Genomic DNA, 24,624 nt, shown 5'->3' with positions numbered 1-24,624 from the left:
CAGGGATGCTGCTCAACACCCTGCAATGCACAGGATGGCCCCACCACAGAGAATAATTGAGCTCCAGGTGTCAGCACTGCGCCGATGCTGGGAAACCCTGGTCTGGAAGGACATACATACCAAAGCGAGAAGGCTGAATCTCACCAAGGAGACTGGAAGAGAGGAGGGTGAGAAGCTGTCACGTTCTCACTTTAGAGTTAAGTCTTTTACAACAAGTTTGTGTTCCTGTATCTCTTGATACAGGACAAGTCATTGCACCTCATTTTGAAATCCACTGAAAATCAAGGACAGTATTAGTCTCTGGGTGGGGTAAACAGTTAATGCACTTGGCTACTAACCAAAAGGTTGTGGTTCGAGTCTACCCACAGGCACCTCAGAACAAAGTCCTTGTGATCTACTTCCAAAAAATCAGCCATTGAGAACCCTCTGGACCACCGTTCTGCTCTGACACACAAATCGACTTGACGGCAACTTTTTTTTTTTTTTTTTTGGCAAGTGCAGCCATCACTCGTTTGTCTGTCAGTAGAGGCTTGCATATTGCTGTGATGCTAGGTTTCAGCAGATTCCAGACTAACATGAACTAGGAAGAAAGGCCTGGGAGTCTATTTCCAAAACTCAACTAGTGAAAACTCTATGGACCACATCGATCCAATCCTGTTTGTTGTGCATGGGGTTGCCATGACTTAGAGGTGGCTCAAGGGCACCTGACAACATTTGGCCATATCACTGGGACACTGATGCTAAAACAACATAAAGTTTGCAAATTAGAGTCAGGCAAGTATCATCATTGTTATGGTGATTGCTGCAAATGAGTAAGAACTGAGAGCAAGTCTACAAATTTGAGTCCTGAGGCTCAGTTTGGTTGTCCTGTGGAGAAAAAATTGTGGCATACTTTCCATCAAGACAGAAAAGGGTAAAAAAGAGAAAAACTTGATGCTGTGGAGAAGCAGGTGAGGATTTCCCAGGTCCCAGAGCTCTAGGCCAGGCCAGGATGGGGTGGGGAGGCCTTTCTGCTCCCTTCCACCCACTGCCCCGTCGTACCTGGGACTTCTCCACGGAGGCCGTGTGCTTGTCACACATGGGGCTGATCTCCATGCCGCGCTCACGCTCCCGGTCCCCCTGCTGAAAGAACTCCGCCATGATGCGGTCTGTCCACTGGCGGTATAGCTCCAGCGGCTTGGTGGGGTTGCTGAGGTCGGCACAGTGCACCATGTTCCGAAGGACCTGCGCCGAGTAGGCAGGGGCCTTCAGAGGTCATGTCCCTGGCCCAGTCTGGGGCCTTGGGGCTTCCTTACCACCCACCTAGGGGAGAGGGAGTGGGGAGAGAAGGAAAGAGAGAGTAGGAGGGAGAGGTGTGGTGCAAGGTGGGGGAGATGGGAAGGGGGAGCTGGGGGAGAGAGGGAAAATGGGGGATATAAAAGGAGAGATGGGAATAGAAGATGGGGGAGCAGAGAAAACCAGAGACACAGTATGGGGAGATGGAAGAGACATGACAGAGACTGGGATAGGAGCAGCAGCCCAGATGGATAGGGGTGAGGGGAGTGGACAAGGTCCAGTCTCCTTATTGGGGTAGGGTACTCCACCTGGATTCGGTCAGAGTAGTTGTCCAGCAGGAGGACCCCTGAGCTGGTCACTTTCTTGGTCTCCACCATGGTCTTCAGGTCAGCCAGGAGGGTCATGTGCTTGGACATGTCTGTGGCCAGCACCTAGGGACAAGGGGGCAGGGTTACTGGGGCGGCTGAAGCTGAACCAGGGCCTTGTGCAGAATCCGCCTTCCCACCCAGGCCCGGTCCTCCCACCTTCAGGGGGCTCCTGTGAGGCTCTGGCCTGCCCCTCCCTCAGTCCCCTTTCCCGCGGGCCCCGCCCCCATTCCGCCCACCATGTCGATGACCATCTTCCGCAGGCTCTGCCGCTGGCGCTTGCTGAGGTTCTGGAAGATGTCGCAGTTGTCGTCCTGCAGCAGCTTGAAGCCCACAGCCAGGTGGTGGTTCTCGAGCACCGACTCATCGTTGTACATGAGTGCCAGCTCCGAATCTGCAGCCCAGGCCCGCGATCAGGGGAGGGCCCACCAGGAGCCCTGCCCGACCCCGCCAGCCCGGCCCCTACAGGGGCCACTCACTGGTGTTGATGAGGAACTGGTTGGAGACCCCAGGGTGGTCCACATCGTGGATGGCAGCCGCAAAGAGGGCGGCGAGAATCTCTAGGTCTGTGAACACGGCCTGGGGGCAGAGAGAGAGAGAGAGGTCAGAAAGATGGGGGTCAGAGAGTCAGGTGGGAGTCACAGGGATGGGGGTAAGGGATGGAGGAGGCAGACAGACAGATGGAGGCCAGGGAGGAAGTAGGGGGTCAGAGAAATGGGGGTCATGGAGGGAGGAGGGGGTCAGAGGGATGGGGGTCAGGGAGGGAGGAGGGGGTCAGAGAGATGGGTGGAGATCAGGGAGGGAGAAGGGGGTCAGAGAGCAGGGGGTCAGGGAGGAGGGAGGGGGTCAGAGAGGTGGGGGTCAGGTAGGGATGAGGGGGTCAGAGAGATGGGGAGCCAGATGGGGTCTGAGGACGAGGATCAAATAGAAGAGCCAAATGAAAGAGAGATGGAGGTCAGAAAGGTAAAGGACATCAGAGATTGGTTCCCAGGGAGAGAGGTGGATTGGGGAGACACAGGGGAGGTGGCTGGGGCCAGGTGGCCAGTGCTCACGTCCAGTGCAGGTGTGGCCAGAAGCACATGGGTGGACTGCAGCACGTCAGCCGCATGCAGGCTGTTGTGGTAGGCCACGTCTGCATGGTAGTGGTCCTCCAGCGTCAGCATGTATGTCACCATGGTGTCCACCGGGATGCGGAACTTCTTCAGCAGGTCCCGCTCCTGAGGGCAGGCAAGGCGGAGTGGTGACCCCTGCTGGCCCTCAAATCCCGCCCTGCCCCCTTCATCACAGCTCACGCCCTTTAGCCCCCGCCACCTGAAAAATCGTGTAGATGATGCAGCTGAGGGAGCGGCCTCCGGCGTAGTCCGACACACGGAAGATGTTCAGGCCCCACTTATTCAGGTTCTCCAGCTCCTGGAGGGGATGGAGGATAGAGGTCAGGAGCATCCGAGCCCCAGAGAAGGTGACCTGGCCTCCTAGACCCTTTCCTAGGACTTTGGAGCTCTTAGAACTAACGCTGTCTGTGGGTAGCACATTATGCCCGCCCAGCAGCTGGTGTGCTCAGCATAGAATTGACCACCCATGTCCTACGGGGCTGGATAACAACACAGTGATCCCAGCTGCTGTCTACTGAGTGTTATTACTTGCCACACACTGTGCTAAGCACTTGATCTCATTTGGCAAGTGAGGGAACTAAGGCTCAGAGCAGTGAAGCAACTTAACCCAAGATCTTATAGCTCATAAGTGGCAAAGCTGGGATGTGAACCCAGCTCGGCTGACCCCCAAGCACAGCTCAGCCTCTAAGCTAAATTACTCATGAGCCCCTGAAGAAAGAAACACGGTCTTACTTTCTATGTCTTCCCAAAATCCTGAGTTGATTCCAACTCATGGTGACCCCACTGGTCAAAGTACAACTGTCCTCTGTAGTGTTTTCAGTGGCTGGTATTCAGAAGTAGATCACCAGGCCTTTCTTCCGAGGTGCCTCTGGGTGGACTCGATCCACCAAGCTTTCAGTTAGCGGTGAGCATATTAACCGACTGCACCACCTACGCTTGCTCCGCTCCTTCCTATCCTCTCTCCTAATAAAGCAGGTATCCTATCCTCAGCTCAGGCTGTTTCTAGGGAACCCGACTTCAGACTTGACCCAAATCCCAATATTTCTTTGGACCCCAGGAAACCCTGGCTCCTGCTCTCCAGCCAGCCCCCTCCAGGCCCCACCCACGTGGGCTAAGAGCTCCTCTTGATCAGTCTTCACCCCAAAGCGGGGGATGCTGGCGCTGTTCAGGCCGCTGCTGTGCATCAGTTTCTTGACGCCCGTGATCTGAGACATGGGCTGGAACTGCGGCACAGGGGGCGGGGGGTGCTGGGGGGGTCGCTGCTGCCGCGGTGCGTGCTGTTTCTCTCGCTCCTTCATCGTGGGTGATAGGATCTCTACTTCGTTCTGCTTGTCTGCAGAAGGAAGCCAGGCCAAGGGGCAAGCTTGAGAACTGCCCAGGCTCCCTCCACTGGTCCTCAGCCCCCATCACACCCTGGGAAGCCTCACCAGAGAGGACAGACCCCTTCCGAACATCATGCCGCCGGCTACTCAGAGACTGGAAGCCATAGGCGGGGTAGGAATTCTTCTGGGATGTCGTGGGCTGGAGTGGTGGCCCCTGGGCCAGCCCGGGGTTGTGGGGAGTCCCCAGTCCGACCACTAGGTTTGGGAGGGGGGTGGTGTGGGAAGTCAGGAAGTGGGATGGGGATGCCAGGGGTTGCCGCTGCCTGCCCCGGATGGCCAGAGGGCCTTCTTGGGTGGTGAAGGCGCCCCCATGGTGGCCCAGAGTGCTGGTGGGGGGCGGCAGTGATGGGAGGAGGGAGAGGGTAGGGGTGGTTTCTGGCTCCATGGGCCCCCCCCTTGGCACCATGGCACAGCCTGCCTGGGGGCCAGCCCCAGGAGCACCTTTCCTGAGCTTTCAAGGGTTTCCAGAGCCCAGCCAGGGCCACCCATTGTGACCTGGGGCTCCCAGTCAATGGCAATGGCCTAATGAAGGTCATTTGCATGCCACACTCCCATTGGCTGGATCCTCAGAACGCTAGGCACACCATACCCCCATGAACCCCTCTCTTGAATTTGTGGGGGTTCTCCTGAATTAGGAAGCTTTGGTGAGAAACTGGAGCCCAGGTGGTGCAGTGGTGGAGAGCTACGGCTGCTAACCAAAAGGTTGGCAGTTCAAATCCACCAGCCGTTCTTCAGAAATCCTATGGGGCAGTTCTTTTCTGTCCTATAGAGTCGCTATGAGTCAGAATCAACTTGATGGCAACAGGAGGGTGAGTAAAGGAGCCCTAGTGGCACAGTAGTTAAGCACTTGGCTGCTAACCAAAAGGTTGGCAGTTTGAAACCATCAGCCGCTCCATGGGAGAAAGATGTGGCAGTCTCCTTCCATAAAGACTGTTGTTGTGTGCTGTTGAGTCGATTTGGACTCATAGGGACCCTAAAAGGCAGAGTAGAGCTCCCCCATAGGGTTTCCAAGGAGTGGCTGGTGGATTCGGACTCCCAACGTTTTGGTTACCAGCCTAAGCTTTTTAACCACTTTGCCACCAGGGCACCTATGGGGCAGTTCTACTCTGTCCTATAGGGTCACTATGAGTCGAAATCGACTTGATGGCAATGGGTTTTCTTTTTTTTTTTTGTAATAAATTAAGTCATAAGAGTGAGACTATCCTGAGTTTGGGATATACCCTTAGCTTGGGGGCTCTTGGGTTCAGAGGTTAGGATGACTGTGAGGTCCCCTTAAACTCAGGAGGTACCATGAGTTACTCTATTTTGGGTTTCATTGAGTTAGAAAATTTTCCTAAGTTGGGGGAATCTATCACAGGTTCTTAAGCTTGAAAATCTTACTGAGTTTGGGTGTCTAAAATTTGGGATCCTCTGAGTTTGGGATGTCATTCCAAGTTTTGGGACTTTGGGGGGCTTTCAGCTTGGAAGGAGGAGCCCTGGTAGCACGGTGGTTAAATGCTCAGCTGCCAATCAAAACATAGGCAGTTTGAATCCACCCGCCACTCCACAGGAGAAAAATGTGGCAGTCTGCAACCATAAAGATTTATAGCCTTGGAAACTCTACGGGGCAGTTCTACTCTGTCCTATAGTGTCCCTGTGAGTCAGAACTGACTCAAGGCAGCAGGTTTGCCTTTTTTTTGTTGTTGTTTTTCAGCTTGGAGGTTTTTTAACGTTTGGGGGTCTTTTGTGGGCTCTTAAGTGAAGAGGTTCTCTTAGGTTTGAGAACCCTACTTACTAAGTTTGAGCATCTCTTTTGAATTTGGGGGGCCAATCCAAATTTGGACAATCGATTGAATTTTGGGTTCTACTGAGTTTGGGGGCCTTTTCAGCTTGGAGGCTTTTTGAAGTTTAGGAATTCTGTTTGAGTTTGGGGGTTTCTTGAGGTCTTAAAGAGTTATATTGAGTTTGGGGTTGCGCTGAGTCTGGAGGGGTTTTTCAGCTTGGAGCTATTTTAAAATGTAGGGGTTTATAAAAGTTGAGGTCCCACTGAGTTAGGGGGCATCATGAGTATGGGAGCTCTTGCACTTGGTGACTTTGACCTTCAGGGAGTTATGAGTCAAGTCCCTAGGTAAATCTAGGCAGGGGATCCAGGGTCTGGGGTGGCCCTCTCTAGCCCAGGAGGGCCCCCTCCCCTGCCACTTGTCACTCACCCAGGAATGTTGTGGAGATGTACTCAGAGACCTGGTTTCCTGACCTGCTCATTTCTGACAGGTGTGTGAGCTCACGGTTTAGCATCCTCTTGAACTAAGGTGAAGTGAAGTGAAAGAGACAAGAAGGAAGGGATGATGGGGGGTCATGGCCGGTGGGGGCAGCCCTCCCAGGATACTCCTGAAGACCTCACGAGCCCCTCCTCTTTCTCTGCTCAGCCAGCAGAGCCCCTACCAGGCTGCTAGAGGGGAGGGGCCAGCCCCTCCTCTTCTCCCCAGCTCTGGATGGGGGTCCCCAGGCTTGGGGAGTCAGGATTTCAGCATCCCCCTCCCTGCCTGAGGAAACAGGGGTTCCCCCACCCACAAGGAGAATCCTGAGGGGCACCTGTGGAGAGGAGGGGCGCCTGCCTACCAGGGAGCCAATGGGGTATCAGGAGAATACCGTCACCATGGTGATGGGAGTCTCCTTAGCAACTCCCCCTCCAACCAGCTGCTGAGCTGGGGGGGAAGGCAGACAGGCCAAGGCCCCTTAACCCTTGCCTTCCCAGAGCTACCCCTGGCCCAGGTCTTCCCAGACAGGGACCCCAAGCCCTGGGGCTCCTGGCCCCACCCCCGGCCCCTACCCTGGTTGAGAGGGGAATACAATATCCAAGCTCTGGTGAGAAAAGGTTTGGCTGGGCAGGAGTGAATAGTGAGCTGAGGAAACCCCAGTTTGGCCACCCAGGGGAGGGGGGTCCCATCATAGCCCCTCTCCCCCAACCTCAGGGAGGTGGACTGACACACAGACAAATGGAGTACACCCATACCCCGGCCTGGGGGCCGCTCCTGGTCCCCCCATGTCATTTCACACAACCCTCTGCTGTGACATTGTGCCGAGAGGAGAAAGGGCATCTGCTCCCCGCCCCCCAAGCTCTGCCGAAGCACCCATAAAGCAGGAGCAGACTGCTTAGAGAGGCAGGAGGGGTGTGCCTATGTGACCCACACCAAGACAGGTGCTCGCTGCCAGAGACCCTGGGTGTACAGACACACACACACACACACAACCACACACTGTCACAGACCCTGGTGTTACACAGTCCTGCACAGCCTCACATAGCCACAGACACACAGACCAAGGTGCACACATGAAGGCAATCACTGACACTTGGGGTCACATGCTCCAGAAAAACCATGCAGCTGTGGGCTCACAAACATGGCCCAACACAGAGCACAATCACGGCCCCACACCCCCAGTCACCCACTGCCGCCATCCACACCCAGCCCAAGACCACACGCGGACCCTATCACCAGGCTTCATCCCCAGGTCACACACACGTGCACAGCTGCACATACAAGCCCACATGGGAGCTGGAGGGTCTGAGGTGGGAGGGCCCGGGAGGGGTTTCTTGCCCATCCTCCCCCCTGCTTTCCCCTACCTGGTCCCACCAGCCCACCAGCCACGGCTTGGAGCAGGTCTCGCAGAAGAAATCTACCAAGGGCATCTTGGAGCCTTAGCCCCGCTCGGGGCTGCCGAATGCAGAGGCTGGGCTTGGGGAGTCCTGGGTTAACAGTCGAGGGGGTTGCTGGGCAGGTGGGCAGTGAAAAGGGAGCCGCGGAGGGGTCTGGGCCGGCCCAGCAGGACTGGGGGCTCCCTTCCCCTCCGCACTCCCAGTGGCAGCCCTGGTTACATGGTCTGCCAGCCCCTGGCCCTGGTGGGCCCCCCCACGGCGGCAGCTGGAGGTGGCCAGGGGCCCCTGGCCATAGGAGGCAGGGTGGGGGTGCCGGGAGGGAGGCTGTGGAGACCTCAGGCTGCGTGTGTGCACCCGTGTGTGTGTGTGTGTGTGTGCGTGTGCGTGCGTGCTCACTGCAGCACTGGCAGGCTGCATGCGATGTCAGGTGGTGCTGGGGGGGGGCATTAAAGGGGCATTGGAGCCCAAGGCTGTGGCCAGGAGCCAGGTAGGGCTGCTGGGGGATGGGTGGGGAGGCAGAGACATGCCCCCTCTGTGGACACACTAGAAACAGACATGCACCCAGGTGCTCCACATGTTCATGGATACACAAGCACCCTGAGACAGCTCCCATGGACACAGACACACACACAGATGCTTTCAGCCCTACACTTAACACACATACCCAGAGACACAGTCATAAATCCTGATGCCCAATAATACACTCAAGCACAGAGACACAACTGCCTTCAGGCACACCCCTTCTAAGACACAGACTCACACCAGACACACGTGGAGAAACACACCTAGGGACAAACACCCAGACACTGGACACACTGACAGACATGTATGCAACACACCCACAGACACACTCTCAAACAAACACAGACACCCATAGTCCCTTGGACATAAACATGCCCTGACAAGTCTGTAAGCGAATACTCACACAGATGCACAAGTACACACACACGAACACACACATGCACCATCACAGAAGCACACCCTCAGGCCCACATCCAGAGGTACAGTCACATTCAGGCACACAACTGCCCTCAGACTTGCATGTCCCCAGATAAGTCTCCACCTGCGGAGGTACACACCTCCCTAAGACAGACATACCGCTCCGTCCACAGACATACGCATCCCCCAACACAGACACCTCCTCCATCTGTAAACATAAGCACCCCCAACACAGACACCCCCACCGACACACTCATTTCCTGATAGGTATCCACCGACAAGGGCTGCCACCACATGGCACAACTCCAGGAAGCATTGTTCACACTACTGCCCTCTCTGAGTCGTGCCCCCTGGGGTTGTGCAGTGCACAGTCTGCACAGCTGTACACGGAAAGCCTCACACTCTCCCCTGCAGCCCTGCAAATGCACACACAGTCACAGACATAGATACACACTCAGATTCACACCTGGACCAACTCACATCTGCAGACAGCCCTCCAACACACTCAACACACCCATCTACCCTCCATAGGTACACACCTGCACCCACCTCTCCTGGGTCCTCTGAACACAGCCCAGCACTACAAACACAGGCCCAACAAACTGACGCCCACACAGACTCACAGCCACAGAAACTTCCTGCAGACAATCTCCACAAGCATAGGACCTCCCAATAGAGATGGTGACCATGAACAGACATACTAGTACAACTCCTGTGTGTACACACACACACACACGCATACACACGTGCACACACGTACATACACCCACCCACCCCCACTCCAGGCTCCTAGCCCCAGGAGAAGTCAGTATCTGCAGAAGCTACAGTCCTGAAGTCCCACCCCTCCAGCCCCAGCTCCACCCGGGCTGGTCACGCCCCTTTTGGCCCCACCCTGTCAGCATACCTTGTGAGAGGCCATCTCGCTGACAGAGCGGTAGGTCTGCATGGTCTCCAGCTGCTCCAGACACCAGTCCAGTTCCTCCAACGTCTCCCGGGCCAACTGCTGACATGTCTCCTCTGGGTAAGGGGTGGCTAGGCTGTGACTGCAAGGCTCCCCAGCAGCCCTGCCCCACGGTGATGGTGAGGTGATGGTGTTGGGGCTCCCCAGGTGATTGCGGTGCTGGGGAAGTGGGTGGGACAGCCATGCAAAGACAAGCCCTCCTCCCTCTGGGGCAGCAAGAGGGGCCCTTTCCCACCCGCTAGGCTTAACTACCTGACAGTGTGGCCTTGCAGACAGGGGGTGGACCGCCAAGCGGTGACCGCCTGCAGAGAAATGCACCCCAGTGTCAGCCTGGGCCCCCCACATCTCTGTCTCTCCACCTGCCATGATCCACCCTCTGAAAACCCAGGGCAGTGCCAGTTTTCCTCTTGCCCAGTGTTCCTGCATCCCAAGCATGCTGCCATGTACCATCTGTGAGCCTCTCACTGAACTCAAGAGCCCATTTTACAGATGAGGAAACTGAGGCTCAGGGAGGTGAAACAACCTCCTCAGGGTGACTTGGCTGATCAGTAGCAAGGTCAGGGCCCGTAACTCCAAAGTCTCTGTTCCCTTGACTGCGACCCCCTACTCCTCGAGGTCTAAGAATGGCTCTGTTTTCCCCTCCCCAGAGGGGCCAGTAGTTCTCACCATTTGCCTGGCAAATCAACATCAGGGCCAGGAATGGGCCAGGGCAGGGGTGCCTTGCCACCCATGGCCTCACCCCCCAGCATCCAATCCTTCATTCTTTCTTTATAAAAGCTTCTGGGCCTCAGGCTCTCGAACCACAGTGGCTCATCAGTCTCAGAGGGAGGCCTGAACAGAGGCTCAGAGACGTCAGGTGCTTGCTTGAGTTGAGGCTGCACAGCAGGCCCGAGAGTTGGGCCTGGCCTCATGATCGTGGGTGTTGCCCTCCAGCCTCGACTTACTTGTTGCTGGGAATGGGCACATTGGTCAGGAGCGAGAAGTTGCTGCGAACACTCCGGAGACTGGCCAGCACCTGGGACAGGGAGGGGCAGTGAGGCAAGGTGTCAGGCAGAGGGGTGGCTGGGGCTGCGCCCCTTTCCCCTCAGTACAGGGGAGAACGGGTAGGGTTCTCACCTGGGCAAAGGGTGTTACGATGAGATCTTCAGCATGCCTGAAATTAAGGGCAAAGACAGGTCAGGGCACCCCTCAGCAGGAACCCCCAGGGGCCGGGGGAGCCAGAAAAGTGACTCTGTGGGTAGACAGTGTGGGGCAGGGAGGGTGGCTTGTGGGCAGGGCAAGGAATTTTGGGGTGGGGGGCACTTTCACCCATAAGGGTGCAGGACCTGAAGGAAGTAGTGGGTATGGAGAGGGGCTCAGGTGGGTGAGAGGGGAGGGGCTGGGGACGGGGACAAAGGGGGTCGAACATGCTTCAGAAGCTGAGCTTGGTGAGAGAAGTTGGGGGGGGGGATACTTGATGTGCTGGGAGGAGAGCCAGAGGACAGGAAGGGGGCTGGGGGCTGAGGTGAACACCTCTACAGGGGCAGGGCCTGGAGGAGCCGGTGGGCGGGGACGGGGTCGAGCAGGTCTAGGTATGGGCATGACAAGGGGGGCTGGTTTGGGGAAGGCTGGGGAGAGCAGGAGCAGGTCTCAGGTGAGGTGGGGGAGAAACTCATGCCGAGCTGGCAGGGAGGGGCCCAAGTGGGGGTACACCCTCCTTGCTGGAAGAGATAGCTGAGGTGGGGCCAGGCCTGGGCAGCCAATGGGTAGAGAGGGCTCTCGGGGCCCGGGACTACGTGGACATCAGTGGGCCTGAGGGAGGGGCTCAGTGTGGGTGTCGAGAGCAGAGATGGGGTGGGCACACATACTGTAAGGCGGCTGAGCCCAGGCTGAGCTGGGGAAGGGCACACTCTGGGGACACACTGCTTATCCCTCACTGGGGAGGATAGCTTGTGGGGGGGCTGGGCAGGGTGAGGTGGGCACCCACACTCCTTGCTGGGACTGGCAGCTTGGGGCCGGGCTGCAGGAGCAGGCAGGTGAGGAGAGGGGTACTCACGCTTCGCTGGTGACCGATGAGTTCCGGGACATAGTCTTGGGGGACATGTCGTAGTCGCTGTCCGAGCGGTAGAGGAAGGACTCTCGGCGCTGGCTGGTGGCCCCCGCAGCATGCAGCACCAGGCCTGGACTTGCCTGCAAGTCCAGGGGGCTGCGGCCGGGTGATGGCATCGGCCCATTCTCTGCTGCCTCGAAGCTGCAAGGGACAGGAAGAGGGGCAGGAAGGCTGAGCTGGTAGTGGGGAGGTCAGGAGGGAGGAGAAGACCAAGAGAGACAGACACGCCAAGACAGATGGGGGACAAGGCATTGCAGAAAGCAGACAGTTATTGAGCACCTGAGGGTGTTGAGCAGTGACCAAGATAGACCACGTCCATCGCTCAGGGAGATGACAAGGGGGGTCAGACAGCTTAACAGAGCAGGAAAGCTCCCCCCAGGCTGCGAGGTCCTCTTTGGGTCCGCGCTTCCCTTCGCACCCCAAATAATTCACAATCAGCCCACTCTTCCCTCCCTCCTTGGTTGGTCCCGTCATCTACCGCCTAGACCAGTGGAGTTGTCTCTGCCCTTACTCCCTGCCCCCATCTTCTCCAGTGGCCAGAGGAGCCTGTGAATGCTTGCATCAGGCCATGTCCCTCCTCTGCTGGGAACCTTCTATGGCTCCCACCTCACTCAGGACAAAAGCCCAAGTCCTCACTGTGACCCACACATCCTGACCCGTCACCTCCCTGCCCTTGTCTTCCTCCATTTTCCTTCTTGCTCACTCTGCTCCAGCCACAATGGCCTCCTCCATGTTCCCCAAACATTCCAGGCACATTCCAGCCTCAGGGCCTTTGCACAGGCTGTTGACACTGCCTGGAACATTCTTGTCCCTGATATCTACATGGCTCCTCCCTTGCTTCCTTCAGGTCTCAGCTCAAATGTCACCTCCTCAGGGACGGCTTCCCTGACCAAAAAAAAAAAAAGCCATTGCCATCAAGTCGATTCTGACTCATGGCGACCCCATGTGTTACAGAGTAGAGCTGCTCCATAGGGTTTTCTTGGCTGTAATCTTTAGAGAAGCAGATCGTGAGGCCTCCCTTCCGTGGTGCCACTGGGTGGGTTTGAGCCAACAATCTTTAGGTTTGCAGTCGAATGCACATGGCACCACCCAGGGACCTGTCTTCCCTGACCAGCCCATCTAAAATTACAACCCCACACTGACATTTCACACGCCGCTTCCTTAAAAAAAAATAAAATAAAATTACATATCACCACCTGACATACTCTACAGTTTCCTTATCTTCTTTACTGTTTGCCATCCCTTCTAGAACTAAGCTCCACAGAACAGAGATTTTTGTCTGCTTTGTTCACTGTTGAGTCTCCAGGGCCTAGAACAGGGCCTGGCACACAGTGGATGCCTGTTATGGATTGAATCAGTGAAAGTAGTGCCAGAAGCAGAGCGTGTCCTTTGGACCCAGGGTCCCTGTACTGAGAAGTTCCTAGTCCAGGGGAAGATTGATGACAAGGACCTTCCACCAGAGCCGACAGAGAAAGCCTTCCCCTGGACCTAACGCCCTGAATTTGGACTTGTAGCCTACTAAACTGTGATAGAATAAAATTCTGTTTGTTGAAGCCATCCACTTGTGGTATTTCTGTTATAGCAGCATTATATAACTAAATGTTTATTGAATGAATCGTTAATAAATGAATGAATGAATGCATGAACTGGATTGTGCCTTGTAGAGAATTAAAACCAGATGGGGTGACAGGAAGTTACTGGAGCGGGGATTTTAGCTGCAGAGGTCTGGGCAGGCCTCTCTGAGGAAGAGACATCTGAGCAGGGCCTGAAGGTGATATGGAGCTGGCCTCAAGTCGGCAGGTAAGGAAGAGCACTCCAGATAAAGGGAACAGCAAGTGCAAAGGCCCTGAGGCAGGAATTAGTTTGTTTTTGAAGAACAGCAAGGAAGGCGAAGTGAAGCTACAAACAGAACAAGACAGAGATACACGTACAGAGGGAGGGGAGACAGCAGGACTCCAGCCTGGGGGCACTGGCAAGACAGAGATCACCAGGATGAGGCAGAGAGACCCTGGCTGTGCCACTTCTCCACTGTGTGACTTGTGGTGAATGGCTTAAACTCAGTTTCTCCGTCTACCACATGGGGACAACCACCACCTCCCTTGTCCAGTTGTCCAGATGACCAGCATTAAGACAGGTAAAGTGCTTGGAATGGTACCTGGGACAGAACCCAAAAAATGTTGGTGACAGTCTGTCAGCCCCAAAAACTCCACTTGGGGAGTGGACTCAGCAAGGCAGCAAGCAGTTGACACACAGCTGAGGGTGAGAGTAGGGAGCTGTGAGCCTGCCATGGGCTATATGGCCTCAGGAAGGCCACTGCCCTCTCTGGTCTCTGTAACTCTGTCGTTAAAGCTGGACTGGTCAGCAGACTTCAGGTTTGCTCTGAGTGGGAAGGGGGAGGAACTGGAAGTCTCCCTTTCTGTTCCTAAACGTCAAGAATTATTTATTTGAATAGTCCGTCTGCTAAGAAATAAAACCTTGAAATCTCCTGGGCCAAGACAGAGATACCAGCTTCCACATTGTTGTCGTTGTTGCCTGCCATTGAGTCGATTCTGACTCATAGTGACCCTATATGACAGAGTAGAACTGCCCCACAGGATTTGAACTGCCAACCTTTTGGTTAGCGGCCTGAGCCCAACCACTGTGCCACCAGGGGTCCAGCTTCCACATAGTGAGCCTTTTTTCTGGGGCCAGTTCTGGGAGTGCTTCACTGACAACATTTTACAGATAAAGAAACTGAGGCTCAAGGAAGAGAATGCTCAGCTCTGGGGCATACAGCACGACTGTGGCACAGTTAGAATTTCAAACCATCTTTAGACTCCAAAATGTTAACTGTTTTTCCAATAAAGGTACCTAACAAAAACAACCCTCTGCCTACTCGACCCCCGATTTGAGCAGAGATGGCAAATGCAAATGTTCCCAAGGGTCAGGCAGCTGAAATAAAAAGCAAAGCAAAGCGGAGCTGAGGGCTCTGGGGAGCCAGATGTTCCAATTTTCCAAGAAAAACCAGGAATTCCCACTTTAAGTAGTCAAAAATTCAAACTTCTTGAACTACTTTAAAAAACACTGTGAAACTTTTGCTCTGCAAAAGATACTGTCAGGTAAATGGAAAAAAACAAACAAACAATCTACAAACTAGGAGAAAATATCTGACAAAGGACTTGTATCTAGAATACATAAAGAACTCTTGAAACTTAATAATGAAACAATTCAATTAGAAAAAAATGAACAAAAGATTTAACAGTTCACTAAAGTAAATTTACAGATGGGAAATAAGCATAGGAAACATAATTCATCTCAGGGAAATGCAATTAAAACCAGGAAATACTGTCACACCTAATAGGATAACTTCAAAACAAAACAAGTCAAAACACCAAACTGATAATACCAAGTGCTGATATGGATATGGAGCAACTGGAACCCTCACACATTACCGTTGAGAATGCAAAAACATTAACAGCCACTTTAGAAGACAGTCTGGCAGTTCCTATGAAGTTAAATACACACCATATGACCCAGCACGCTATTTACCCAAGAGAAATGAAAATATTTGTCCACGTAAAAACCTATATGCAAATACATATAGCAGCTTTGTTCATAATCAAAATCTGGAAACAACCCAAAGGTCTATCAACTGGTGAAGAGATAAACTCTTATAGATTCATACAATGGAATAATATTCAACAATAAAAAGGAATGAACTACTGATACACAAACCAACCTGGATGAGTCTTAAATGAATTTTGCTGAGAGAAGCCAATGGTTGTGGTTACATGTGTGTCAAAACTCACAGAACTTTATACTAAAAAGTGTGACTTTTTCTCACATGTCAATTCTAAAAAAAGAGAATTTTAAAAACTCTCATGATCACAGATCATCACCTTGGGCCTTTGATGATAATGTCCATTTATTGAGCAACTGCTGTGTACCTGGTACCAGGTTACGTCTGTTTAGGTATACAATACGGTAAAACCTGTGAAAGTGGGAACCTGTACAAGGTGAAAGCCTGTCAGAGAAGGAAAACTAAAATATTTTCCACTAAAATGAGCAACAGAAAAGTGCTAAGACTCCACCCTGTCAAAGGCGGAAAACTTGTGAGACCTAGGAAAACAAGGCAGTCTTATTGAGTTCCGGCTCTCACAGGTTTCACTGTAACAAGACACTTATTGAGCACTTTCGGTTTGCCTGGCATCTTTGAATCACTTTGTACATATTAACCCATTTATGCCTCCCACGAACCCCATGAGGTGGATACTGTTAACATCCCCTTTGATAAGGAGACTGAGGTACAGAGGGCTGGACAGGGGTTGGTGGCTTTGCTGCCTGAGAACAATGTCCTGCACCCCGAAGGCCCAGCCTGGACTTTCTGGCTCTGCTGGCTGAATGCCACAGGGGATGGGAGAGGAGCACACCTCCATATGGAGGACCCCACCCCTGCCCCAGGAACCAAAGCTGCAGCTTAGGGAGGGTGAGATTCGGGTCCCCGGAGGGTGCTCAGCTGACACCGCCCAGCAGATACACCTGCCTCGGGGGGACTTTGCTCTGCGCAAGCAGAAGCCCAGAGGCCAGGACGGGAAGAGGCAGCCCCTAGAGATCTGCTGTTTGTGTTTCCAGGAGCAGATGTCTCCTGGAGCCAAGAAAGGACAGAGGGAAGGGGATTAGGGCTAGAGAACAGTAGTCTGGGAGTGGGGTCCCAGCTACCCGCCCCCAAATCATGCTGCCGGGCCGTGTGTGGGGGGGGTTACCCCTTCTTGACCTGGCACTGCTCAAGGTGGACAAAAGTCAGAATGAAGCCTGCTTCAGAGATGCCCCAGCAAGACCCACAGCCAGGGACCAGAGCCAGGGGCCACCGACAGGCTCTGACATCATCACAGCCACATGCCCTGACACGCCATCAGAGAGGTGAAGTGACCTTCCCAAGACTCCCCTCAGGCAGGCTGACCTCATGATGGCACTCTCAGGTGAAGTTGCTCCCCACTTCACCCTGATGGGTCCCCTAGGCTTGCCCACCTGGGCAGCAAATTGGGTCTCTGGAGGACTGTGCAGCCCTGGGCGAAGCGGGCCTTGGGGAGCTATGCTGCATGGGCTGATGGGAAACAAATAAGCTGGGGAGGCAGGGAAAAAGAACAAGTCACAGTTGATAAAAATGATAAAGACAGTGAAAGTAGCCAACTCTTATTGAATACCACATGCCAGGCACACCTTAACAGCCCATTTTTGAGAGAAAGAAACTAAGGCATGGAGAAGCTGACTAACTTGATTAGCGGGCTGGAGCAAGGATTTGAACCTGGGCAGCTGGGCTACAACACTGCATTCTCAATCACTGTGTGTCTGTCTCCGCCGGCTCCCTGCCCCCCTCCACCTGACTCCCTCAGAGGAGGTGCCAGGCAGCCTTCATGGAAACGCCTGGCATTTGCCTTGTGAAGGTCACACGGAGGTTGAGAGCGGGTGTTGGTGTGTGTCTGCCAGGCAGGCATGTGGTGCCAGGTGACATGGCTGTTTTTGGGGCTGGGTGTGCGAGGAGGGTCTGTGTGTGTGTGCGTGTGTGTGTGTGTGTCGGGGGTCTGAGTGCAAGGGCACCCGGGTGTACCCAGGTGTCTGTGCAGACATGTGCATCTGTGGGTATGAGTGGGGTGTCTGGGTGTTCGGGGTACCTGTATGGATCTGTGTGTGAGCCTCTGAGACTTGGTAAGAGCGCAGCTGTACCCTGCTCAGGTGCTGTGACCATCCCTGAGTGTCCCTGAATGTGCACCTGTGTGTTCCCATGTACGGGGAGAGCCAGGCTGGCGTTTGTGAGCAGAAGTCAGGCCTGTGGGGCCTGGGCGTGTGTGGCAGTGAGAGTGTGCTCCTGTGGGCGGCACAGTGGATGGAGGCTGTGTGAGGGGTGGGCCAGAGCTGCTGTAGTCTGTGTCATCATAGCCGTGAATCAGCTGTGGGTTTTTCCTTGTGCCCCCGCCAGCCAGGAGACCCACACCTAGCACAGTAAAGACCAGGTGATTCCAATTAGTGTGTGGTGTGTGTGTGTGTCATGTATGCTGAGGATGTGTGTCAGTGCTGTTGAATACCTGTGTATCCAGACTGTCTGCAGGGGATGGTTCAGGGGAACAGAGTCAAAGCTGGGGATCCCCAAGAATTCTGGAAACTTAAACGCTACTTCTCTGCCCCAGCACTGTCCAGCTGATTCTAAATACCCTCCCCAGAAGGAGGCCAGGAACCCTCCCTCCTCCTCCCATCCCCACCCCCACCCAGTTTGGTTTTCAGCCTGGCAGCCCCAGCAGGGAGGGAAAGGGGGAAGGCTGGTGACACTGAGCGGGGCAGGGCAGGAGGATCTGGCTCCAGGCCCATGGCCCGGGAGCAGAGCCCAAGTGACGCTGGACACCCATATTTGCTTCCAGGATGAGTGCTAGAGCCCAGGTTTTGGGGAACAAAGAAGATGAAGGAATCCCACCTTGGGCAGGCAGGAAGGCACACAACTCCAGCACCTTTTGGGGCAGCCACTTTCAGGAAGTCCCCAACAGCACCCGGACCTTTAGGAACAGGGAAGGGGGTGGGGCCCCAGCCAGATCCTGGAAGCCACTAGGGGGACTCCCCAAGGTGGGTTAGGGACCCCCCTCCCCGTGCAGCCAGAACCCTCAGGACTCCAAGGGGACTGACTGTCAGAGGGCCACCCACCTGATGGATCTGCCTGGCAGGTGCCGACCAGTGTCCTCATCGCTGAAGGAGAAGTGGACCAAGGACTCAGGGAACGCGGGGGGCAGTACCAGGGCCGGGGGCCGGGGCCGGGGCCGGGGCCGCGGCGCTGCACCTGAACGCATGAGGGCTGCACGCCGTCGGGGTGCACATGGGGACGGCTGCAAGGTAGTGTGGCGTGAACTGCTCGCTGGCCCGAGGTGTCTGCGGTCACAGCCAGCGCTGCCTCCGCCCTCCCGGTGACCCCCCAGGGACGGCTCCGGGCGTCTGCAGCGCTGGGGCGGGCTCCAGGCCTGCCCGCCGCCCCCCCCCCCCACCGGGGCCCTGAGGATCTCGGCGCACACCTCCGGCCCCCTCCTGCCGCTGGCCTCGAGGCGCCCAGGGCTCCGGTTCCCCTGGCTCGGCTCGCCCTGGCCCTGCCCCGCCTCCCCGCCCTGACGTCGAACTGGACCTGCTGGAGGCTCCGAACGCCAGGCGCCCCAGGGGAGTGGGACTCGCGGGCCAGGTGCTGGACCCCAAGACAAAACCCAGGGGAAGAGGCTGTGGATGAGGGAAGGTTAGAAGCAGAGATAGGGAAATGGGGACGGAGACATTAAAATACAGAGACACTCAGAGAAAGGCATGACTCTCCACCTCACACACCCGCCCTGACCCCAACCGAGCTCCGAAAGACCCTGGCTCCTCCCCCTCCTAGCTCTTTCCCCGTGCATGAGCTAGGCCCGGTCCTGACCCTTCAGTGTCTTCTCCCAGTCTTGCGTCCCCAGATTCAGGTCCCAAACAAGTGCGCCAGAGAGTCTAGAGGGAGCGGCACCCCAAGCAAGGCCAGGGTGGGAGAGAAGAGGCCCCTCTCCCGCGCCGGCGAACCCCCAGCACCAGCCCGCGCCCACCCACCCCCGGTCTTGCCAGCCTCCCCTTCCAGGATAAACGAACTTTGGGAAGCTAGACCGGATGTGGCCTCGAGGCCCGTCACCTTCAGTCTTCCCGCCTCTAAAGCCCACCGCCTAGTCTGGCCAGGAAGGGAACTTCCATTTGCCCTGTATGCCAGGTGCCCGCAGTAACACCCAGACTCTGGCCAGGCCAAGAGGGCTCCGCTGGCCCATTTCACAGGTCACAAAACTGAGGCCGGCAGAACTGAACACACTTTCTTAGGTTACTCAGATTGGCAAGTCCGCAGTCTCGGGTCTGCACAGGAAGTGGTACCGAGGCAGCGTTTATTGAGCGCCTACTGCATACCCTATCAGATGTCTCCACGGCAACCCTCACGGGCAGGGATGATTTCTATCGCTGCCATATGACTCAAAAGAAAAGTGAGGCTGGACTGAGCTAGCCCCAGACGCCGGGGCGCACGTGAGGTGGTCAGAGGAGACTAACCCAAAGCCACCGGTGCGCACTCACCCTGCCCACGGCTGGCGGCCGAAATCCTGGAAGCTACGGTGGAGCCAAAGGCGTCTGCGGAAAGTTGGGGACGGGCTGGGGAAGAAGACGGGAGAGGAGGGCGGCGAACGCGGGCGACGGGGCGCGAGAGGGGCCGGGGGCTCGGACAGGAATGCCTCGTCTTCGGCCGCCGCCGCCACCGGGAAGCCCGCCAGCTGCAGCTCGGGAATGCGGCCCAGGCCGCGCGGCCGCGCCATGGCCGCGGGGGGCGCGGGGCCGCCACCCCGGCGGGCGCTGGGGAGCTACACCGTCCGCCCCGAGCGGCCCACGCAGGCCAGTCGCCCAGCCCTCTGGGCCCCGGGCCTCACCCCGCCCGGCCGTCTCGGCCCTTCCGGCTTCGCGCTGGGGCCGCCCCCGGGGCGGGGCGGGCCTGGGGCGCCCGCACGGCCTTGGCGGGCTCCCCCGCGGACACGAGGGGTGCCCCGCAGTCTTCCTGACGTCCCCTCACTTTCCGGGAGCGTCCCCACAAGTACCAGGGACGCCCCCAAATCGCTGGAGGGTTCCCCCCAAATCCCCGTGGTGCCGAGAGGCCCCACAGACCACAGAGGCCCCTCAGACACCCCCGGATGCATGCCCACTGTCCTGAGACATCCCTACAAACCCAGAGGTGCTCCAAGAGGCCCCGTAGACCCTGGGGCACTTCCACCGTTCCCCAGATATCCCCATGATTCTAGCAGTGTCCTCACTGTTTCCAATACATCCCCCACAAATCCCAGGGGCACCCCAAGAATTCCAGGATGTACTCACAAATCTCAGTGATTCTGAGAGTGCCTGAGAAACCCTTTAAGACCCCAGGAGCACCCTCCATGGTTCCTCAGATGTCCCTTAGATTGCTGGGAGCACCCTGCCATCCTTGAGACATACAGAGACCCCCACAGGGTACTCCCAGAATCCTTCACAGCTTCAGAGCCATTCCCACAGACCCCATGATGGCTCCCAGAATCCCAGAGTCCCTCAAAGCCCCAGGGATGTTTCCACAGTCCCTCAGTTGTCCCCCCATCCCCAAGTGGCTCCACAGCACCCTTAAGATACCCCTACATGCAGAGACCCCCAACAGAACCCCAGAGATGCCTTCAAACTCTGACATGCTCCCAGAACCATGCCCCTAGAACCATGCCCCCAGAGATGCCACCAAAATCTTGGGGTACCCCACAGACCACAGGGGCACAACTAATTTCTCCACAGCTCCTGAGACACTCTTACAACCTGAGCCCACCCCTGGAACTGAAGATGTACCTGCTATCTTTGGGGACACCCCCAAAATGCTTCAGGGATGTTGCCACAGCTCTTATACCCGTAAGACACCCCTAAAAACCATGAGCATACCCACTGTCTCTAAGATACTCCCTAAGGGCCCCCAGCCCTGCTACTCCTCAGAATCCCTAGGGCACCTTTAGAAGTGGGGGGCTTCGACAGCTAGTGAGGTTTCATCAGGAGAATGGGGGCCCCTCAGTCCTAAATCCCGCAATAGACACAGTAGGAGGCTTTCTGGGGGCCCAGCAGTCACCCTGCATGCCCAACCACTGTGATCCTGTGGGGTGCACATTATCCCCTTTCACAGATGAGAAAACCAAGGCTCAGAGAGGTGAAGACCCTTGAATAAAGCCAGTCAGCTGGTTATAACTCCAGAGACTCCCCCAACCTGTCCCCAGCTCTTCAGGGATGGGGAAGAGGGAGACACTTATTTTAAATAAGAAAAAAGGGGGTGATTCTGCATTTTAGGCCCCCCACCTCTGTGAAATACTTCTTTCTCTCTTCCTGTCGGCTCTGATGCCATAGGGCCCAGAGTCATGTGGCCGGAGCTTGAGTCTGGCACATGGCAGTTCTTAAGTATGTGACCTAGGGCAAGTCACTTCATTTCACCAAGCCTCAGTTTCCCCAGCTATAAAATGGGTATAAGGATATTACCCACCTTGTGGATGGGCTCAGAAATGTGTCAGACATCATAAGCTCTCACTAGCCATTAGCTATGATTACCATTATTTGACAAAACATTTAAGGGCTTATAATGTTCTAGCTACTGTGAAACTACAGATGATGATGACAATGATAATAACAGTCTTCCTATGCAGTCAGTGTCTCTAGCTACCGAACACCGAACCCATTGCAGTTGAGCTGACTCCAACTCACAGTGACCCTACAGGACAGAGCAGAAATGCCCCATAGGGTTTCCAAGGAGCGGATGGTGGATTTGAACTGCTGACCTTTTGGTTAGTGGCCAAGCTCTTAACCACTGTGCCACCAGGGACCCCTCTAGCTATGATCTCATTTAATCCTCACAAAAACCCCATTTTACAGACAGGAAAAGTGAGTCTTGGAGGGAAGTAAACCGGCTCAAGATCACACAGCCAGTGAGTGGCTGAGCCAGACTCTAGACCTGTGTTTCTCATCCTTTATTTCATTATCACTCCCCAAACCAAACCAAATCAAACCCGTTGCCGTACAGTCGATTCTGATTCCTGTCAACCCCACATGCTTCAGAATAGAACTGTGCTCCACAGGGTTTTCTTAGCTATAATCTTATGCAAGTAGGTTGCCAGGCCTTTCTTCTGTGGCACCACCAACCTTTTGGTTAATAGACAAGAGCAAACCATTTGTGCCACCCAGGGACCTCAGCCCCCCGCAAGAAGGAGGCTTTTTAGACATTTTTTCCCTAGTCACCTCTCCCATGAAATATTACTATCACAGATAATACTGTACATCTGTTTATATAATGTATGTACCAAAAAAAAAAAAAAAAAAAACAACCAAGCCCATTGCCATTGAATCGATTCTGACTCATAGCAACCCTAGGAGACGGGGTAAAACCGCCCCCTAGCGTTTCCTCGACGGCAGTGGGTTTTTTTTTTTTTTGATGTAGCGTTTCCAAGGAGTGGCTGGCAGATTAGCAGCTACTCTCTCAACCACTATGTAAAACACTTGTACTTTATACATAAAAGTTAAAATGTTTTCATCACCTTCTCCAAGAACCAAATTTCCTCCCCTTGAGAGTAATATCACCCCATTGAGAATGCAGGGTCTCCCAACCTTGGCACTATTGATATTTGGGGCCAGAAAATCCTTTGTCCTGGAGGCTGTCCTGTGCACGGTAGGATGTTTAGCAGCATCCCTCCCCTCTATCAGTTAGATGCCAGTAGCACCCCTTTTAGTTGTGACAACCAAAATATCTCCAGGTATTGTCACACGTCGGGGAGGCAGAAGTGTCACTGGGTGAGAACTCAGACTCAGGTCCAAAACAAAATACCCAAACCGCTTGCTGCCGAGTTGATTCCGACGCATAGTGACCCTATAGGACAGGTCCACACACTGCCAACCAGGACTCTGCAGTCCAGTTACAAACCAAAAGGAAGATCATTCATGTTCGCTAACCATCCACCCTAAGTCTGGACCACACCCTCAGGCCTCTGCATTGTTCTGCTGAATTCTCAGGTCACAGGATTTCTTACTAAACCCACGTCGGAGATGGGGAAGCTAAGGCGTGGAGAAGCGTTGCTTATCCAGCTGGAAAGAGCACAGCTGGATTATGAACCCAATCACCTGACTCCAGAGACTGGAATTTTAGCCACTAGGACACACAAGCCCTTCGTGGGGTTAGTCTCCTTCCAGTCCAGTGACCTTTGCCCCTTCCTAGGAAGTCCGATGTAAACTGAGCCTTGACCATGGCCTACAAGGCCCTACAAGAGCTGCCCTGTCACCACCCCTGCCTCATTTCCTTTCACTCACCCCTCACTCACTCTGCTTCTGCCACACTTATCTCCCCCCGTTCCTCCAATTTATTAGACATGCTCCCACCTCAGGACCTTTGCACCAGCTGTTCCCTTTGCCTGGGACCCTGTTCCCTTAGACACACCCAAAACTCCCTCCCTCACTTCATTCAGTTTTCTGTCCAAATGTCACCTCAGAGAGACCTGCTCTGATCCTCCTATCCATTTGTCTTCATATCCCACGTCACCACTGGAATTATCGTATGCCTTTACCGTTATGTCTGCCTCACCCGCTAGTTTGAAACCTCCGGGACAATAGGGACTGGGTCTATGCCATTTGGCATTGTAGCCCTGAAGCTGCTCAGTCAATGTTTGTGAAATGAATGGCCCTGTGGAGCCCTGGTAGCACAGTAGTTAAGAGCTCGACTACTAACCAAAAGGTCAGCAGTTAGAATCCACCAGCCGCTCCCCGGAAACCAAATGGGGCAGTTCCACTCTGTCCTATAGGGTCTCTGTGAGTTGGAATCAACTTGATGGCAATGGGCTTGGTCAGGTTTTGGTTACAGATGAAGAAATTGAGGCTCAGACACCAGTGTACACAGCTGGGGGGCTCCCAGCAAGAAAAGGGCAAAGACTGGGTTCAGAGGCATAGTGAGGGGGAGGTTAGAGAGGGGCATGTGCCCTGGGAGCACAAGGGGGCACCAGATAAGGCCAACCAGCAAATCCTCCCCTACCATCCCCCACCAATGGGGGGGCACAATTTAAAGATTGTCCCTGGGCACTCCTTACCCTCGCTAAACCTTTGACTGGATTTGAAGTCTTAGGAGTGAAACAGTGAGCTCAGCTGTCTCCTGAAGCTCTGTTCTCACTCTGCCAGTTTGCCCAAAGCCTGTTTCCTACAACTCAGAGGAGCTTGCAGTGGCTCTGTTACCCGTGAAAGATGAGGCTCCCTGGCAGCCAACAGCTTGGGTTTGTGGTTTGGGGGACACCTGCTTTCTCTCTGCTGATGTCACTTGAGGAAGTGAGTCCTCAAAACACCAGC

At 54.9% G+C, this 24,624-nt stretch overlaps 1 protein-coding gene across 7 annotated transcripts in view; it reads right to left on the bottom strand.

Moving 5' to 3' along the window:
- The window catches only part of PDE4A (phosphodiesterase 4A), a 35,626-nt gene that overhangs the window by 3,196 nt on the left and 7,806 nt on the right, over positions 1 to 24,624 (bottom strand). For 3 of the 7 annotated variants that reach the window (XM_064280637.1, XM_064280638.1, XM_064280635.1), the window contains 13 exons: positions 11,704 to 11,898; positions 10,785 to 10,821; positions 10,613 to 10,683; positions 9,921 to 9,970; positions 9,612 to 9,724; positions 6,324 to 6,417; positions 3,859 to 4,085; positions 2,952 to 3,050; positions 2,693 to 2,857; positions 2,120 to 2,219; positions 1,880 to 2,034; positions 1,584 to 1,706; positions 1,042 to 1,224 (listed from right to left, as the gene is read on the bottom strand). In XM_064280637.1, the coding sequence (XP_064136707.1) occupies positions 1,042 to 1,224; positions 1,584 to 1,706; positions 1,880 to 2,034; positions 2,120 to 2,219; positions 2,693 to 2,857; positions 2,952 to 3,050; positions 3,859 to 4,085; positions 6,324 to 6,417; positions 9,612 to 9,724; positions 9,921 to 9,970; positions 10,613 to 10,683; positions 10,785 to 10,821; positions 11,704 to 11,898 (1,612 nt within the window). Of the gene's footprint in view, positions 1 to 1,041; positions 1,225 to 1,583; positions 1,707 to 1,879; positions 2,035 to 2,119; positions 2,220 to 2,692; positions 2,858 to 2,951; positions 3,051 to 3,858; positions 4,086 to 6,323; positions 6,418 to 7,735; positions 7,817 to 9,611; positions 9,725 to 9,920; positions 9,971 to 10,612; positions 10,684 to 10,784; positions 10,822 to 11,703; positions 11,899 to 18,202; positions 18,282 to 18,426; positions 18,731 to 19,839; positions 20,076 to 24,624 lie in introns of those variants that run through there. The other 4 variants (XM_064280633.1, XM_064280632.1, XM_064280636.1 and 1 more) reach the window with 4 other exon arrangements.

The sequence above is a fragment of the Loxodonta africana genome, chromosome 3 (genome assembly GCF_030014295.1).
Source record: "Loxodonta africana isolate mLoxAfr1 chromosome 3, mLoxAfr1.hap2, whole genome shotgun sequence".
Lineage (NCBI taxonomy): Eukaryota > Metazoa > Chordata > Mammalia > Proboscidea > Elephantidae > Loxodonta > Loxodonta africana.
This window is presented reverse-complemented; position numbering and strand designations above follow the sequence as displayed.